The sequence below is a fragment of the Coturnix japonica genome, chromosome 8 (genome assembly GCF_001577835.2).
Source record: "Coturnix japonica isolate 7356 chromosome 8, Coturnix japonica 2.1, whole genome shotgun sequence".
Classification (NCBI taxonomy): domain Eukaryota; kingdom Metazoa; phylum Chordata; class Aves; order Galliformes; family Phasianidae; genus Coturnix; species Coturnix japonica.
In genome coordinates, this window is record NC_029523.1 from 6,104,509 (window position 1) to 6,122,810 (window position 18,302).

General features: G+C 44.7%; 2 protein-coding genes across 3 annotated transcripts; one reads left to right on the forward strand and one right to left on the reverse strand.

Annotated features, from left to right (window-relative positions):
* Positions 1–2,006: 2,006 nt before the first annotated feature.
* DARS2 (aspartyl-tRNA synthetase 2, mitochondrial) lies at positions 2,007–14,657 on the reverse strand. 2 transcript variants are annotated; one of them, XM_015869704.2, is made up of 17 exons: positions 14,530–14,657; positions 14,290–14,389; positions 13,624–13,690; positions 13,311–13,412; positions 12,635–12,730; positions 11,573–11,696; positions 11,144–11,190; positions 10,232–10,338; positions 9,628–9,697; positions 8,862–9,041; positions 8,388–8,495; positions 7,164–7,226; positions 6,813–6,965; positions 5,419–5,637; positions 4,488–4,598; positions 4,211–4,286; positions 2,248–3,116 (listed from the first exon to the last, which is right to left on the reverse strand). In XM_015869704.2, the coding sequence occupies exons 1-17, from the start codon at positions 14,627–14,629 to the stop codon at positions 2,929–2,931; spliced, it is 1,911 nt and encodes a 636-aa protein (XP_015725190.1). In that variant the 5' UTR covers positions 14,630–14,657; the 3' UTR covers positions 2,248–2,928. The 2 variants fall into 2 exon arrangements, with proteins under 2 accessions (XP_015725191.1, XP_015725190.1); XM_015869705.2 differs by lacking the exons at positions 13,624–13,690; positions 14,290–14,389; positions 14,530–14,657 and adding an exon at positions 12,848–12,907 and having other exon boundaries at positions 2,007–3,116.
* A 45-nt stretch (positions 14,658–14,702) lies between these two features.
* CENPL (centromere protein L) lies at positions 14,703–17,504 on the forward strand. Its single transcript, XM_015869712.2, has 4 exons — positions 14,703–14,909; positions 14,985–15,236; positions 15,645–16,187; positions 16,492–17,504. The coding sequence occupies exons 1-4, from the start codon at positions 14,730–14,732 to the stop codon at positions 16,561–16,563; spliced, it is 1,047 nt and encodes a 348-aa protein (XP_015725198.1). The 5' UTR covers positions 14,703–14,729; the 3' UTR covers positions 16,564–17,504.
* Positions 17,505–18,302: the final 798 nt, after the last annotated feature.

Here is an 18,302-nt window from a genome sequence, read left to right on the forward strand (position 1 = left end):
GCTGCAGGCTTCATCTGCAATTCTCAGCCAAGCAAACAAGCCAGATTCTCAGGGCTGACAGTGTTTTAGATCCATCACTCCCTAAATAGTATATAACATTCAAGAAAGAAACCCAATAGCACACTACGCTTTGTTGCTTTGCAGCCAACTCAACTATACGTGCCCTTGTACCAACTGTTCCTTGACATGTTTTAGGGCTGTTCATACAACTATCTGCTGCTTGGGGAGCAGTGAAGGGTTGGCCATAGCTTTTGGGTTGGCCATAGCTTTTTAGGGTACTTTGGTAGTTGGTTTTGGTTAAAATGACAACCAAAGAAGCTTGTTTCTCACCCCAAAGTCTCCTCGTATATTGCTGCAGCATAGGGCAGATAGGGAACATATCAAGATATAACAAAGTTCGCAGGACAATAGTACAGGAAACCTTCAGCTCTACTCAGCACTGCAGCAAAACCAGAGGGTACCGATATATAAAGAGAAAGCTGGGACTTATTAGAGGAAAATGGGACCAACCAATGCAGGCTGAATATATCTGCCATAGAGTTCTGTGCTGCAAAATTGTGGCTGGCACAGCTGGTGACCACACGTAAGCAACATTTGTTAATTACATAAAACAATGCTTGGAGGGAAACAACAAACTGGAGCACAAGCCTAAAATAAGAGCCCAAATATTTAGAGGTGAAGTCAGGTGAAGTTTACGCAGGGGATTTCCATCTGGCAGAATTGATACGCCTGGCAGTTGGCTGTGCCTCTGCTGCTGCTGTTAGCACGTGGGCCTAAGGCACAGGGAGCACACTGAGCATCCTCATGAGGGTGCTGGCTATGCACAGTGGCACCTGTGAGCACATGTGGTCAAAATAGGCCATTATACAAGCAACTGATGGTGAAAAACAAGAGGAGAAAATAGAAAACATCACATTTGGGAGAATAAACCCTCATTCCTACCATTACAGATGTTCTCTGGGGCTGCCTTTACTCACTGCATGCCATTCATTTTCATCCCTCCCGGTGGGATGAACCACAGTGGGGTCATGCTGCATGGATGTACGAAGAACCCACCTGCTTATGTGCAGGAGCAGCAGGCTGATGAAGGAGCTACCTCCAGGAATAGCTTTGTACTCCTGAGTAATGAGCTGACACTCACACAGCACCGGTTATCCTTGCATCAGGTCTCAGCCTGGGGACCTCAGCTCTCAAAGTTGCAGAAGCTGAAATGAAACACAGGCATCCAACCATCACAGGTCAGCCCATAGCAGCATGTACCTTGAATACTCCTCACGCAATACCTGTGCTGGTCATTGTATTCCCAGCAAAGCCAGCAGCTCTGGGTTACAGCAGCCAGAAGCCAGTGCTGCACACAACCTAAACAAGTGATGCCTTCTCTGTAGTAACAATCACAGGACTGCTAGTCAACTGCCTTCATTCACAAACCCAAGTACAGATGGTTTGCATAGATTCAGGGTCCATCTTTTCCACCGACCTCATCATAGCACAACTGCAGCAGCTCAGATGACACTTTTGGGTGCATTTTTTTCCACTGTAGCTAATCGTAGCTACATCGCACACTCCAAACTGCAGCAAGCCCTTAATATAGCAGCAGGCAAAATCAACATCACACCAAAACAGCTTGCATATAAAAGATGGATGTTATGCCTTGGAGACAGCTTGCTCACACGTTTTAACAAGCACTTTCAACGTTCCAGGCAGAGTTACATTTCTGCCTAAGCTTCTTAGAGCATGTTATCCTTTGAATGCTTGATAATAATCCCAATTTAAAGAACTGGGACTCTTCAGATGTAAACAGCGTTTGCCTTTGCAGTTCTTACCAAGAGATACAATATCCCTTGCTTGACAATTAAAGCTGAGCACATTATGTTTATGCTTCCTATAAATAATGGTCTGGGGGAGTGAAAAACTTCTCTGAAGAACTGGATTTTTTTATGCTTTCACATCGTCAAAGGAGCCCCTGATAAACCCTATTTTAGAGACACAGATGACTCTCCAGCAAATTCTGTTTAACTTCCATTTATCCTCACTACCAGTAAAAGAAAAAAGGTAAATAGCAAAACTCACCATCCTCTAAAGCAGCAATCTGAGTATAACATCGCCTTGATCTGATCACTGCTTAAATGTTAAGGGAATTTTATCACAAGGTGGTACATAACATTTTGTTCTAATTCATATTTCCAGCTTGTTTCCAATCAAAGATGTGCAGATCCAGGCTCAGAGTAAAGCCAGGCTCTGACAAAACCAAGTTGTGACAAACTTTATTTACAAAGGATGCAAAACCTCAGAGCTGGTGCTCTGAAAGTGGCAGGACCACAGGCCCCAAAGACACATCACCTCCTGTCTGATGAATATTACAAGGACGACTGCTGCAAACAACACACCTCCTCTTCTCCCTGCTTGTAACACTTGAGTACAACTCCCCATGGCAAATTCCACATGATCAAGTATCCTCCAACATGACACAAGCTGCTGGCTGCACTGAAGCTTTGTTAGGTTCTTTGCCCGGCATGGCACTACCCTGGCTCTAACAGTTCTCAGAGATTCAGTGATTATCAGGAATAGTGGCTTGTTGTTCCAGAGAAGCTGGTACACTGCGTCCTTTAAATGGGAGTTTACATGTTCAGTGGAAAATTAATAAATAACCTTAGCTTCAATAAAACACCATAAAGGCAACGGTCTCAATATCCTAAGCTGAAATGACAGGCATTTATCTTTTCTCTTTCTCCCTCCCATTGACAACCCAAAGGTGAATTCCTATCAGGGGAACTATCATATCTGTTTCCAATTCTATTCTGAAACTGCAGTGGGGTTGTACTCCTCCGGTCCTCCCATAACAGCTGATGTTTTTCAAACTGAATTTTAGTATTTAGAAGTCAGAAGCATCTCTGCTTTAACAGTTCAATTCACATCACTTGCTATAAGTCAGTTTTTCTTCGCTTCTGTTTCTGCAGCAGGCCACGAAACGTGGATGTGATAAGGCTCTAATTCTTCTGGAGTGACATAGTCTGGAGCATTGCCCATCAGGTCCCGTCCCTTGAATGACTTAGGAAAAGCAATGACATCTCGGATACTTGGAGAGCCAACGATGAGAGAGATGAGCCTGTCAAGTCCTAGAAGCAGAAAACAAAAGGATGAATCCCTTGAGTTATGGTCCTGGGTTAGTTTGTCTGATTCAGAAGATCAGAAAGGTGGGAAGTAGGTAATACTGCCAGACTTAAAGAATAAAACTGAAGTAAACAAGGGGAAAAAAAAAAACCTACTCTCAACCAGTAAAAAGAGAAATAGACATGCCTAGACAGCAGATGAGCCTAGCACAATAAAGCCTTCCAATGTCACCAAAAATTCTGTGACATATCAGAGACTGCAAGACAGAGACAGTGCCTTTTCACAAGCAGCATAACAATGCCAGAGCCACTGAGCAACAGGAACATTGTCAGGGCTCTGTTCGATTGCTCAAAGATCTTGGTCAATCAGTTCTGAAGGACTAGAACAACCAGGAGGAATTCAGAAAGAGCAATGTACACAGTGCTGTAATGACTTCTCAAGATTCTATTCCATGGCAGCTTAAGCCAATCTAGGACAGTGCTGCTGTCTCCTCACACTCCCTTTGACTCCCGAGATGTAATTTATCCCTGTTATGTACAGGTATCTATCATGCCCATGCTGAGAAAGATAGGACAGCATTCACTTACTGTCAGTTTAAGTCTCTGAATGAGTGAATGAAACAGAAGGCAGAAGGGAAGTGACTCTGAAGGAAAGGCTGAGATTGTGGCAGTAACCCAGGGCATGAAGTGGTACCGTACCATCCCATGCCTCTGGGGTTGCAGTACAGAGATCCTGTACTGGCTGCACAGGAAGGAGAATTAAGATGACCCAATGTTAACATGCCGTTTGTAGAACAGTAGATAAGGACCATGGTAATAGACACCAACAGGTGATCTGGTGCTTGCAGACTAAAACACATGGAGATGCTAGGGAAGGACACCATAACATTCTGCACTTGGTTGTGGGAACTCTGTTTTCCTTCATAAAGTGCCACAGAGATGGAAGTATGTTGGTTGCTGCATTTTAGCATCACCAAAACAGCCATCTCTGTCAGCAGAAAATGGAGCTTTTGATAACAGATGAGGTTTAATCTCAAAATCTAATATACCAAAAGAAAGCCACAAGACACCAGCATTCTGGATAATTGCAAAGCACTCACCTAAAGCAATTCCTCCATGAGGGGGAGCTCCAAATTCCAAAGCCTCAAGCAGATGGGAAAGCACCTCTGAGTCCTCCTGCAAAGTTGCATAAGAAATGTTACTGAACAAACAATGCTCTTCCTATTAGCAGCATAAGAAGGTAAGAATGAAGTCAACCATATGTAGGAGCTGCTTATCTGAGAACACTCATGTTAATCCAGAATTTGGAGCAGATACATAAATGGAGTAGTCATTTAAAGCTCTAAGAGGATGTTAGGAGACATCTGGATGCGTTACCTTCAGCACTTTCTCCAGCACAAAACGCTGTTGTTCTGCATTATGAATTCTGATGGAGCCACCTCCAATCTCATTGCCATTCAGCACAAGGTCGTAGTGCTGGCTGCGGACCTGGGAAAAGAAATCAACAACCACCTTAGGAAAGCTGGGACCCAATGGCATTTAATGCCAACCAAAGCACACATACAAAGATGCTGCAAATGAAGACGTGACATAGTGCAACACGATGCAGCCTCGTAATTCACAAAAGAGGGTCCAAATGCTGAGGATAAAGTTTTCCACTGGATTCCTCTGGCGGGGTAACAGATAACAGATTCCAGACTTCAGGATAACAAACATTTAGATCACAACATAACCAAAGAGAAAGGAAATGATTGAGAGTTTTCATTTTTTATCAAGTCCTATTAGTAGACACAGAGCAAGGCAGACTTCCAAGTCTTGCCAACATTCCTCTCCTGGTTCCAGCTCCAGCAAAAATACAAAAGAAATCACATGGGCACATCTCTTCTGCGGCTTTTTCATTGCCATTTTAACAGCTATTTGCAGCCATCCAGAATTCAGGCTCCATGCTGTGACTTGATCCCAAGCCTAAGCATAGAAAAAGTTCCAGCTCAAATATCAGTCCTCACAGATGCATGGTCTGCTGCTGACAGAGGTGATGTCACCTCAGGGTGGCATGTAGCTTAACAGCAACTGGAACAATGCATGTTCTTTTCCAAATTTGATCAAAACTCGAAGCAATGTGGTATGGGTCAGAATATAAGATCTCTCACCTTAAGCAACAACAAGCCCGTTTTGTCAGAGGGGCACCTGGATGCTGGTTGTTATTCACAGTAATCTCAAAGTTGTACTTTTCAAACAGATAGGTACCTAGTTTTCCACAACACACAGCCGTAAAGAGGGCCAACACAGCAGGCATGAAGTTAATTACCTTTGTGGGGTCAGAATAGAGGAGGTCAGTATCTAAAGGATGAGGAGCAGTGAAGGGGTGATGCGCAGACTCCAGTTCAGAGGGATTCTCTTCCTTGGGGAGGAAAAGTGGGAAATCCACCACCCAGAGGAAGTGAAGAGCTGCAGGATCCCGCAGTACCATTCCAGCTGCCTCCAGGAGGTCAGCACACTCCAGTCGTAGGCTTCCTAATGCAGAGCACTGCAGAAAAGAAAGGAGTTCATGAGAAGGGGCGATTTTACTACCAGGGAGGTTGCTCGTATACCATCCAGGGAAAGAGTTTTTGTAACAGCAGCATCATATACAACAATATTAGCTGTACTATGCTGTTGCAGTAAAAACATTCTTGCCTTGTCTCCTAAAAAATATCACCTTTCTGCCAAGGCAGCAGCAGCCCCAGCATTTGAGGAGGAAAAAAAAAGGCTCAGTAAGAAAGCTAGATAAGTTTTCTTCCACATTCCATCCTCACAGAACTCCTAGACTGACCTCAGGTTCTACATAAGCATGGATTAACAGGGACACATATGTAATATCCTCACTTTGAAGACAGAGAAATGAAGGCACAGAAAGAAATGGCAGTTTTAGTGATCATGCAGAACATGATACCTTACACAAATGAATGCCTGGAAGGCAATAGCGACTAGCAAGAATCTAGAGAGTCAGGGACAGAATCTCCTACACCTCTGCTAATAGCAGCCACGTTTCATTCTTACCACCTGCTTAAGGGAGACAGCTACCTAGGGGTCCTTGTTTCCTAGTCTATGTTTAGTGCTTTAAGAAGTTGAGGTGAGAAGTGGTGCCAACTTGCTCCTGCTTCATATTCTAGCCTTCATCTTGGTTACAAACTCTTCCCAGAATATAACTGGGAGAGAAAAGCAATAGGTACACTTCATGAATTACTTGTTACTGATGTAGCTTCAGATGCAAATAAACAAGAAATCAGAAGAGAAGGCCTCATTGTGGCCTTCTAATATTTGAAGGGAGCATACAAACAGGAGGGGGAATGACTGCTTACAAGGGTGATAGGACAGGAGGGAATAGTTTTAAACTGAGACAGGGGAGATTTAGGTTAGATATTAGGAGGAAGTCTTCACACAGAGGGTGGTGTCACACTGGAACATGTTGCCCAAGTCAGCTGTGCATGCCCCATCCCTGCAGGCATTCAAGGCCAGGCTGGATGTGGCTCTGGGCAGCCTGGTCTGCTGGCTGGTGACCCTGCACATAGCAGGGGGTTGGAACTGGATGGTCATTGTGATGCTTTTCAACCCAGGCCATTCTACAATCTATTTTTGTGATCAAAGGTATTAGAATAAGGACAGGTAACTTCAAAGCCAACAGCAACATTCCACTCACAGAAACCCAGAAATGCTTCCTACCACTCGCTTGTGGTCTCCAGCTGCCAGCAGCACCACATCATCCACCTGCATGTTCAGCGCTCGGATGAACTCCGACTGCTGCTTTTCACCAAGAAACTTGGTGAGCAAAGACTTCAAGCTCCCATCGGGCCTGCAGATAACATCCATGATTTCCTATTGCAAGATCAGTAAAAAGAATATGTTCGTGTCAGTGCTGCCCCCTCTTGTCATCAACTCGTTTTATAATGAGGTTCTTTGTAAAGACTTTTTATTATTATTTAAAAATTCTCCCCTACCCTCATCTATCTACAAGTGCCTTTATACAGTTTACCATTCACCACTTCCAACATCCCAGCAGTGCTGCTGTCTCACCTGGTTGAACTGGGATTTCGCAGCCTCCTTTAAGGATTCCAAGTCTTTATTTTTAAGATATCTCTGAGGAAAGAGCAAAACAAGACATCAGAGCTCCAAGATCTACAGACAGCCCCTTCCAGAATTCAAATCTACTGTTTCCTAGAGCAGGAACAAGTTTTTAAACACTACACAGATGATGGTTAAAGCATAGCTCAGTGTGGAGGAATAACAGAACCAACCAGGCTCACCCTCACATGCAAAGGAATGCAGTAGGTGTTCCTGATCTTTTGGAAGATATTTTAAAGGTGAAGAGGCTTGAGACTCCCCTTTTGTTTTGCAAATGCACATCTTTAGTGCCCTCTGGTGGGAAGACAGTAACTTGCGTTTTTTGCCAAAACTGAAGGGCTCCTAAACTGAATTCCTACTCATAGAATCAGGAAGGACCCATAAAGATTACCAAGACCCACAAAGACTACTGAATCCAACTCCCAGCTCTATAAAAGACCACCCAAATCTCAAACCCTGTGTTTGACAGCATTGTTTAAATGCTTCTTGTGCTCTTTGTGCCATGAGCACTGCCCTGGGAAGCCTGTTCCAGTTTAAAAACAAACCATGCAGATTCATGTTATTCTATTCCCTTGATACAATTGTTCAGAGAATACGCTTCTTTCCCCTTACCGCCTGTGCTGCAGAGACATCCACAGCCAGAGTTAAATCTGCTTCCCCATTAAGATATGCCAAAAATAATTCTCCATCTACTGTCAGTTGTAGATTTGATTTGTGTTATTCTCCTTACATGAACAGAACCCAGAAACACAACAAAAGCAATCATGAGGCGGGCATACAAACTAGCTGACCTTTCTCCTATCAGTGCAGAACAGCGCTGTGCTATACCTGGTTCTATTTCCATCCCTCCCCTGAGGGCACAATTTACTATTCAGATGCCATCCTTGACAAAAGCAAATCAAAGCCCCAAGAGGCTCCCCATCCCCAGGGAACCTTGTAGCTCTGTTCTCTTCCTGGCCTTCATGAGGACAATATATTCTTCCCATCGCCTGATCGTTTCCATTTCCCAACTGTAACAACGCTCTGCCCAACCTGACGTCAATCACAAGCAACCCCAAGCTCCCTGAAGGACACCGCTCCCCCAATCATAGCAGGGAACATTTCCACACCAACAACAAGAATTCAAGTTGGTATTTTATTTCATAAGCGTACGCAGCATGTAAAAGCATCACTTACCACTCCCTGAGGGATACAAATAGCCTTGGCAGTGCCGCGGGGGTAACTGAGCACATTCTGCACAAACCCAACGTCCAATCTTCGTAAAATATCACTGATATCCACTATCTAAGCAAGAAGGGAGCACAGGAAAAAGCTGTTGTGGTAAAAGTATGAAGCAAATAAATAAATAAATCACACTCCTGTGTCTTATTGCCTTCAAAAGCCATACTTTGGGACACCATTTCTTTGCTCAGAGAAATCAAAAGGTTCACAGAAAGAAATAAGTGGGGCCAAGCTTGAGTAACCATCAGAAGACAGAGGGCTATAGAGACAAACATATAAGAGAGCCTGGAAAACCCAGTACTCCTTGGGTATATTACAGGATTGAGAATCCCAGCTAACCATGTACACATGATTTAATCAAAGATTATTTTTAAAACACTACCAGAAAGAAAAAGAAAAACTGTAAGTTTCTAGCAGGCAAACCCACACCTTCATCCCAAAGCGAGTGTCCGGCTTATCAGTCCCATAGTCAGCCAGCGCCTCCTCATATGTCATGGAAGGGAAAGGAGTCGTAATGGGGCCTCTTTCTGCAGGCCAGGAGTATTGCAGGAGGCCCTCTATCAACCTCTGGATCCCAGCTTGATCTACAAATGACATCTCTATATCAATCTGAAAACAGAAAACAAGAGGGAGATTCCACACTAGCTACAGTTTTTGCCTCTGCACTTCTACTTGCAGAAACTCTCAGACTATTAAGTCAGCATAAAAAGAAACAATATATGATATTAAGTCATAGTTTGACTACATATGACTGAGGGTGTGTTTATGACCTCCCTACAGCTTGATGACTCAGGCAGTGATCTCTTCAGAGTACTAAATGAGGTAATGATGACAAGGACGAACAGAGAAACCTTGAATGGACCCAGCTAACTCTGCTTGGGTGTCAAGGCTGATGCAAGTGACACCCAGCTCTGCAGGACAAAAGCAGAAATGCATCATCAAGCACCACCACTGCTGGAACACAATTCCCACATCTACTCATCAGCACCTGGGACTGAAGACAACCAAGGACAGTTACAACTTTGTTCACATCCCACACTGATTGCAAGGGACTGTGGCTGCAAAACACACAGAAAACAACATCCCACACCCCTGAGGGAGGATGAGGACCAACAGATAATAAGCCTCCTTAAGATAAAACATCCATAAGCTGTTTGGCTGAAGGGGAGGGTGAAAGGTAGTGCAAACTGGTTACCTGAGTGAATTCTGGCTGCCTGTCAGGCCGTGAGCCTTCATCACGGTAGCAGCGAGCAACCTGGAAGTATCTGCAAGAGTACTCACACTTAGATAACAATTAAAGGTATCTTAACTTAAATTATGGCTACAGAACAAATCATTAAAAAGATTGTTTTGCTCCCTATGTAGTGGATAATCACAGTCCTGATTGCTGCTATTCCCTTAAATGCATGGAATCTTGATTGGAAGCACCGTACCTGTTCCCATCTCCAGCCATACCCTCCTGATGTATGTGGAGGTTACCAGCTGAGCTGTGCTGATAGATTTTCTGTCCTTCGGGCAGACTGTCTATGCAAAGCTTATTCCTACATTTGTGCTTAAGATCAGTTTTCCATTTCAAACAGCAAAGATTTTAACTATCAAAAAAGGGTTAATTTGCTCTTACTGGGAAGTCTTATTGCTAATGAGAATGGCTTAGCAAGAAATTACAAGTATTTAAGGACACCTCTTTGAAACAGAACTCTTGGCACTAAGTTCCCGGAGAAGTCTCTAAAACATCACACATCAAAGCAAGCAAATGCTGGACAGTGCATACAGAGAATGGCAGTCCAAGTAACTCTTACCTGTCCAAGCCTCCAATCATCAGGAGCTGCTTGAATTGCTGAGGACTCTGAGGCAGAGAGTAGAACTTGCCCACTTCCCTGGAGGGCACAAGGAATTCTTTTGCCCCCTGGCATGAGAAAGAAGTTCAGCAATTAAGTGGCCTCTTCCCAGCTGAGAGAAAGCCAACTTGAGTACACCCAGCACACCAGTGGCCTTAGGCCACTTTTCATCCCCATTTCTCCTTTCAAAACAAAACTTGAAAGAAAAGGTTAGCGAACCTTTCATCTAAATACCTGACCTAGAGTGATAAACCATTTTCTACCACAGGTCCATGCAGGCATCAACACAAATGCTTCAATGAAAGCACTCTACATCATGCTTCCTTCCACAGATCATTTGTTGTTTGATAGCATGAAGTCATACTGCAGCCTTTCCCTCTACTATAGGTTTACTCCATCAGTGAGCTAATAAGCTCTGAAAAGCCATCTTTTTCTTGTTCCTGCCTTCCTGCCTCCAGCAGCAGAGCTAAATGGAAGACAGGTCACTCCAGTGCTTCCTCAAGTGACCCACACAGTTGTATGACCAGCCTATAAGTAGTGCTTGGAAATGAGCAAGTGGAGAGACCTGGTGGGCACTTAACAGAGCCCTAAACAAAGCTACTTTACACAATTAGCTCTAGAAACTCTAGGCTAACAGCACAACTGTGAAGTGCAAGAGGAAAGGACCTGTTTTCCTATCATAATGTTCTATTTCTGATGAAACTACTGTCCTTCCAGTCCCTCTACTATTACAAGGATCAATGCATTGTATCAGGGACTGACATACAAGCTGTTAGTGAGGGGAAGCAATGAAGGTTGAGTGGCAAGTGACTATAATTCAACCTGCCTATGCCATTGCAGGAGGCTAAAACGCATTACTGATAGAATACATACCCCCGGGGTTCTCTTAAAGAGCGTTGGAGTTTCTACATCCACAAACCCTGAGGAACAAAGACAGAATATGCTGACAGCAGGGACAACAACTAGTATGACACAAAGTAGGCTAGAGAAGGGTTTGTTAGTCAGCTCAAGAGGTAATCGAACACCCCATGCAGCCTCTCCAAATCTCCAGACTTTGCTGTTTCTAAGAATAACTTACACGCTGAGTTTTAAAGGCTGAGCTCTGTCAGAACTGTTGGAAGACAGAACTGATTGGCAAAGAAGTCATTAATTCTAAGTCTCCCACTACAAGCAGTGCGTCCTTCCCAAGTGAGAACAGCCTGGAGTTTAAAGTTGTTTGGTACTCTCTCCTAGCAATAGGAAAGAGCAGAAAAACTCCACAGCGCTGTTTGCTATACACTGTTCTTCAAGCACTTGGCTTACCATGGTGGTTACACAGGTACTCTCGCATCCTCATCACCACCTGGGATCTCAGCCTCAGGTTGTACTGTAACTGGGAGCTGCGCAGGTCCAAGTAGCGATACTGCATGCGCAAGGCCTCTGATTTCTGGCAAAAAAGAAACAGAACTCAAACTGCACATCCAATAAAGCCATAGGACAAAAGGGGGAAAGCTGAAAAACGACACTGCCCTGTTGCCACGACCCACGCATATCCCACAGCCTGCATGGAGAAACAGTAGCCACTGAGAGTCTCCAATGCAAGGACATTGGTTTTTGTGGGGTTTTTTGGAAGGAAAAAAAGACATATTCGTTCTGCACTAAGAGTTGCCTCAGTAAATCACAATTTCAGCCCTCTAAATTATGGCTCTGCTGTAACAGACTGTAGTGATCCCCAGAACGTTTTAAGCAGAGAAACATACCTCAAGGATATCTTTAGATATCTAGAGGAATATCTAAAGGAACAACCAAATTGTGATACACTCTTATCACAGACAGGAAAATTAAGCTACTGCAGATGGTGGGAATTGCCCAGGAGATGTAACAAGGAAGGGACAGCACATAATTCTCCCAGTTCTTACACCTATGTATCAGTCACACAGTGGCACAGAGAACTTAACAGCAATGCCTCCCATACACCACAGAGACAACACTAAGAATAACCTTTTATCAGACTGGGTATTTACAGAAGAAAATCCAACTAGCTACTCACCCAGATAAGACTAAGCACACTTGCCTTAAAACACAGCATTGTGTTGGCAGGTTCACTTTCGCACTCAAAAGCTGCCATAGCCTGAATTTCTTCCACTTTTCCCTTTACCATCTGTTCTTAGTGTGGCATTTTCAAATGCTCTGCACTGGAAACGTTCAAGCCTTGTTTTCTGCATAAGCCCAATTAGAAGTGCCACCTCACCACTAACAATACACACACCCTTCTTCTAAAGCACGGCTCAGATGAAGCTCTCATAGACGTTTTGCCATCACCCTGAGCAAATTGCTGATCTACTGAAAATCCACTGTCTTGGTATAAGGGATGAATGCAGGCACCTTGATGAAATCCTTGATTTCAAAGGGCAGCTTCTTGCAAAAGTTGAGAACCTCTGCAGTCTCTGCCTTGACTTCAATGTCCCCTGTTGGCATTTTCTGCAGAAAAAAAAAGCAAGGAAAAAAACAGATTCAAAACTGAGAGTTGGGCAAAAGTATTTCAAAGACCATCAGTGGAAACAAACCAAACCCAATCTATATCATGTGCCTCTCTACCTGTTAACACAGTGTAACTCAGAACTTCTCTCAAGCACAGATCTCTCCTAGATTCCCCTCCTGCACAGAAAAAAAAATACAAGCCAGCTCACTCAAAACTGCATTCTCTTCTAGCAGCATATCCATCTCTACAAGAAATAACTCTGCTTCCCCTTTACTTTCTGCTCCAATGACATGCTGAGCGCAGAGGTGCAGTCCAACACAGATCCCGACAGGGCACATGCACTTGGACAAAACACCAGTTGCATTAGATTCAGTGAAATCAGAGTGAATTTTAGAGTATGTTAGCCTTCAATAAATGTCCAAAAAGGCAACTTGGGAGGAACTTCCTAGAATTTCCAGTTCTGAACACCAGTTCTCAGAACAAAACTGCCTGTGGCAAAGCTATGACACACATAACCCCACTGCCCAGTGCTCTTCTCCTACAGGAATTAAAAACCTTGAGAGACCTCAGCATCCTCACCAGATTCTCCTGCCCTGGGGGTCGAGAAGACACGATGCCGGTCACTCGCACAACAGACTCCACTGGGGCATTGGACAGGAGCTTCCTCACATGAGAATGTGCCTGCAAGGAGATGCCGATGTATCTCAAAAACTCAAATAGCACCATGCCTTGTTTCTAAATGGTCCATTTGAATCTAGGACCAGTGCTCACAAAACCAGAGGAAACAGTACCAGCAATCCTGCTGCAGCATCACAGCAGGGCTCTTTGGTTAAGGACCTTGCTCTGCCCTCAATATCTGCTGGACACAAGCTGATGTTTAGGTAGCACTTACTTCATCTTGTGGAATGATGATCTGGGTGAGGCCCTGGAAATCCCTCAAAACCAGGAACAGGCCTTGTCTGAATCCACAAAATAGAAAACATAAAAGGGAATAGTTTTGCTAAAATCCAGTCATCTTCTGCTTTTTAAATCAATGCACATGGCAGCAAGTTATTGTCTATATCTTGTTACTAATAACCTAAAGCACTTCACAAGTACACACATCTGAACCTGACCTGAACAATCTGATTCAGACTTTACCCAGTCACAAACAACGTGCAAATAACCAGAAGATGCAGTATCTTAACTTGAACGTTAAGCCACATATGAGCAATGCACACTCCTAGACCAAGCATTACAAACATCAATCTTGGCTGCAATAGAGGCAGCTTCTGTAATTATTAATACTGCTAACTGCAATAGCTACTTACTTACTTACTACTAAATATGAAGAGAGTAACTATATTTAGCTCCTTATGGGGGGGGGATTAATATTCATAGCAAACTCTGGAATGTTAAATATTGCTGTGGCATGGTTTCCAGCTGCTTAGCCACACATTAGAAGGGGACACAAGATGTAAAAGGTAACAAAGCATGCAGAAGTGTATGAATGCAGGCCTACAGTGTATGCTGGATGTGCCAATGAAGCAGCTCTGTTGTCACAGTGGTCTGAGTTTACCTTTGGTACTGAATCCATCCACACAACGTGACCTCCTGGCCCACATGAGCAGCACGCAGCTCTCCACAGGTGTTGGTCCGAGCAACAAAGCTATTAACATCTAGAATCAATAAAACAAAGAAACTCTGGCTGGCTGTAGGGATGGGGCGGCCCCTGTCAGTGCCTCACTGCTCTTATTATTGCAAGGAACCTGAGGCCGCTTCCCCTTATCTCATAAACTCTGCTGAAGATGCTGCTCACCTGGAGCCCGGGGCACCCAGCCGCTGCTCAGCCGAGCCCATTCGGTACCCAAGCGAGGTAAAGCCCTACGTACGAAATGCAAGACATTAAAAACAGCCATTACTGATCCAGCACCCACTGAGGAGCCTTTGAGGGCCCGCAGCCACCACGCACCGCCCACAAGATGGCGGCCAGGGCGGGGCGCCGCGGGGACTGACGGGATGTCCGTTCAAATGGCGGGCGGGCGGCCGGCGGGCTCCGCTCTAGAGATGGAGGGCGCGATGCGGACGCTGCCCAGCAGTGGGGGGCTGTCTGGAACCGGGCATCTGTCCCGGGGGCCGCTGTTCGGCCGCAACTACGGGCTGAGCCCCGGCAGCCGCCTGCTGCCGCCGTGCTTCCAGGTAGGGCCGTCCCTCGGAGGCCGCTGAGCCCTGAGGGAGGAGGCGATGCTATGGATGCTTGTCCTTCGTTTGTAGGCGGACGCGGACCCGCAGAAGATGGCGTTCCTCCTCCGCAAGCAGTGGACCCTGTACAGCGTCAGCCCCCTGTACAAGTTCTCCAACGCCGAGCTGAAGGACTACGCCCGCATGCTGAGTGTTTTCGTTGCCGCCGAGAAGCAGAAGGGGCTGGCGGTGGATGTGGATGGCGAGCTGGGTGTCAGGGTGGCCATGTCCAGCCTGCCCGAGCTGAGGGGCAGCGAGCAGGACCCCGCCGCTGTGCTCGTGCAGGTGGGGGCCATGGGGGTGCTATCCATAGCTATGGGCACAGCAGGACCGCAAGCGAACTGAATAAACTTTAAAGAGAAGGCCCTGATGGGGAGCAGCTGAGGGAATGGGATCATCGCTCTGTATAACAGCCTGAAAGGAGGCTGTGGTGAGGAGGGGTCAGCCTGTGCTCCTGGTAACAGTGATAAGATGAGAGGGAATGGCCTCAGGTTGTGCAAGGGGAGGTGCTGTTTGGGTATTGGGCTGCCCAGGGAGGTGGTGGAGTCAATGTCCCTGTGGGTGTTCAAGAACTGTAGGGATATGGCACTGTAGGATGTGGTCAGCGGGCATGGCAGGGATAGGGTGATGGTTGGACTGGATGATCATAGTAACCTTCTCCAACCTTAATTGTGATTCTTTTCTCCACCCCAGCTTTCCTTGAGAACATCAGCTTCCCCAAGAAACTCAGAAGAGAAGCTGATATGGTCGGGATGGTTCTGCTGTGTGGCTGGAGATGATATTTCAGAGAATTTGCCAGCCAACTTCACTTGTTTACCTTTGTTCCTTGTTAACGGGGCGGAGAGTTACACAGCCATTGTTGGAAGTTGGTTCCAGAAGACTTTTGACTGCTGTTTCCGTCGTTTAGCCATCAGCCCTCTCAATCTCACTTGGATGGTAGCTATGTGGACTGGATGCAAAGTGGACAAAAACGCAGCTGCCATCGAACTCCTTTTCTCTGTTCCTCAGCTGCCTCAGCCTCTGGATATTTCATACGCCATTCACCCCGAGGATGCAAAAGCTCTGTGGGACACAGTCCAAAAAACTCCAGGAGAGATCACTCAGGAAGAGGTGGATGTCTTTATGGAATGCCTTTATTCCCACTTCCACAGACACTTTAAGATCCACTTGTCAGCTACAAAGCTGGTGAAAGTTTCTACGGGAATTGCCTCAGCGCACTGTGATGGGGTCATAAAAGTGAGTTTTATGCTAACGCAGCATGCTGTCCTGATACCAGACAAGTAGAATAGCTGTACATTCTAGAAATGCCTTTCTCTTAAAAAGAAACCGGCAACTTTCATTACTAATAGCTTCCTACTAGGAGTCAGAGGGCTCCAATAGGAGCAGCATGGAGGCACAGGAGTGTTTCTGCTCCATATCCTGGATCAAAATTGTATTTAAAAAAGAGAATATTTTGCAGACAACTATAAATCTGACTGCATTCATACCTTTAATTATTTAAAGGTATGAAAATGACCCCTTATTTTCTTTTTCTTCACAGTTTCTACAAAGCCAATACCTGATCGGAGTGCTGATGCTACTGACAGAACTAGCAATCTCTCAGATACAGTGAGACTCAACTCAGCTCGTCTTTACACCCAGAGAGGCTTTTACCGATGGAAGCTGATGAGCCTACTGCAAATTCATTCTTGCAGCGCTTTTTCTTCTGATCTGGAACTCGTGTGTGTAACTACTGCATTTAAATCTGTCGCCATAAAGCAATATGCAGGAAAGACATTTAACCCTACAGTAGCTTGTTAAACATCTGTCTGTTATAGTCACTCTACCTGTTTGTATATATTTCTCTGCTGAGGACTAGGAGACAAAACTGCAAGTTCTTGGATGTGACTTATTGACGGGTTTATCCATTATTGCTGGTGTTAGCATTTTGGTTATCACTTAACTGACAGCACCAGCTATACAACTGTACTCTTGGGCTGTGAGTTAAATGTCAGTCACTTCATTTTTAGCTAATTAAGGCTGGCTAGTAATGGTCATAAAACATTCATCTACTCTCTAGCTGAGCAAGGTGAAAAGTATGACAGTTCCCATGGTTCCAGCTCTGGTCCTCACAAGGTTAATGTGTTAGAAATTAAAATCAGCATTAACTAGAGATTTAATGTGCTTTGCCTGGTAGTTCATTGCCTTGGCTGGAACGTTGGAGCTCTTGGTGCTAGAACTTTATATTTGATCTCATTCTATAGCAGGCAACAGTTCAGACATTGATCTTTGAACTGTGTGAACCAAAAGGAAGTAGAAGTGCTATGACTTGTATTAGCCCATAAACATTTTTAGCTTTCTTCCCCCCAGTTGACTAGAGAAGAACAGCATGTTTGACTCAATGTATGCTTGTATTTTAGATTTTTGTTAACCTGACTAAAATGCTAAGCTTTGCTGCTCACGGTATTATCCAATATGTAAAGCCTCATTTCCTGTGGAATTCACTTGTAATAACTTTACTTGTGCAGAGTTTTTGAAACCCAATCGGTTAAATACATTGTGACCTACCTGTAAGCAAGAAGGTGAGATTTACCAAAACACAAGGTTAGGACACATACATGAAATCCCCTTAAAAGGAGTGGGCTTGTTCCTTTGTTATCCCAGCTAGGCTGAGATGAACCAGCCATGTACACACAACTACCTGCCTAACATGACACCATCACATGCCTAGCTCCTTATTTCTTACTGGAACTAGCCTACTACATGTACTTGCTTTCAGTTTGTATTAATTAGAGTTACTTTTGGCTTGCGAAGGCTGCAGCCTGTGAAGTGATGATGCTTACTGAGTTAGGCACAGCCAAAGGTCTCGACAGCCCAGCAACTGTTAGTTCTGTTGCTTTAGTTTTCTTTCAGAAACAAAGTTTGTTATGTTGACTGAGAGGAATGGCCTGGTAAGCAGACCTGTATTTGATTTAAGATTAACCCATTAGTCATTTTCAAGATCAAAAGTTCTGCTCCGACAGTTTGCGTAAGTAACTGCTAAATTCAACACAGCCTTCAGAACAGAACCTAAAACCCTGTGAGAACACCCCAGCAGCATGCTCTGCTTTTCAGATTAGTGCTTAGCTGTGTGCTAAAACCATGTTATCTACCATGGGCTGCCTGTAGAGTAGTGGCAGAATGAAGAACTACTTCCCCTTCCTTATTACATGCTTATCTGTGCTACAGCCCTCAGCATCTGCAGAGAAGGCAGCAGAGCTGGATTTGGCAAGATCATGCAGCTACTTTCTTCCAGGGAAGAAAAAAAACACTGGTTCTGAAGCACATACTTCAAGGTAAGTGAAGGTAGCACCAAATGGCAGCAGTTTGTAA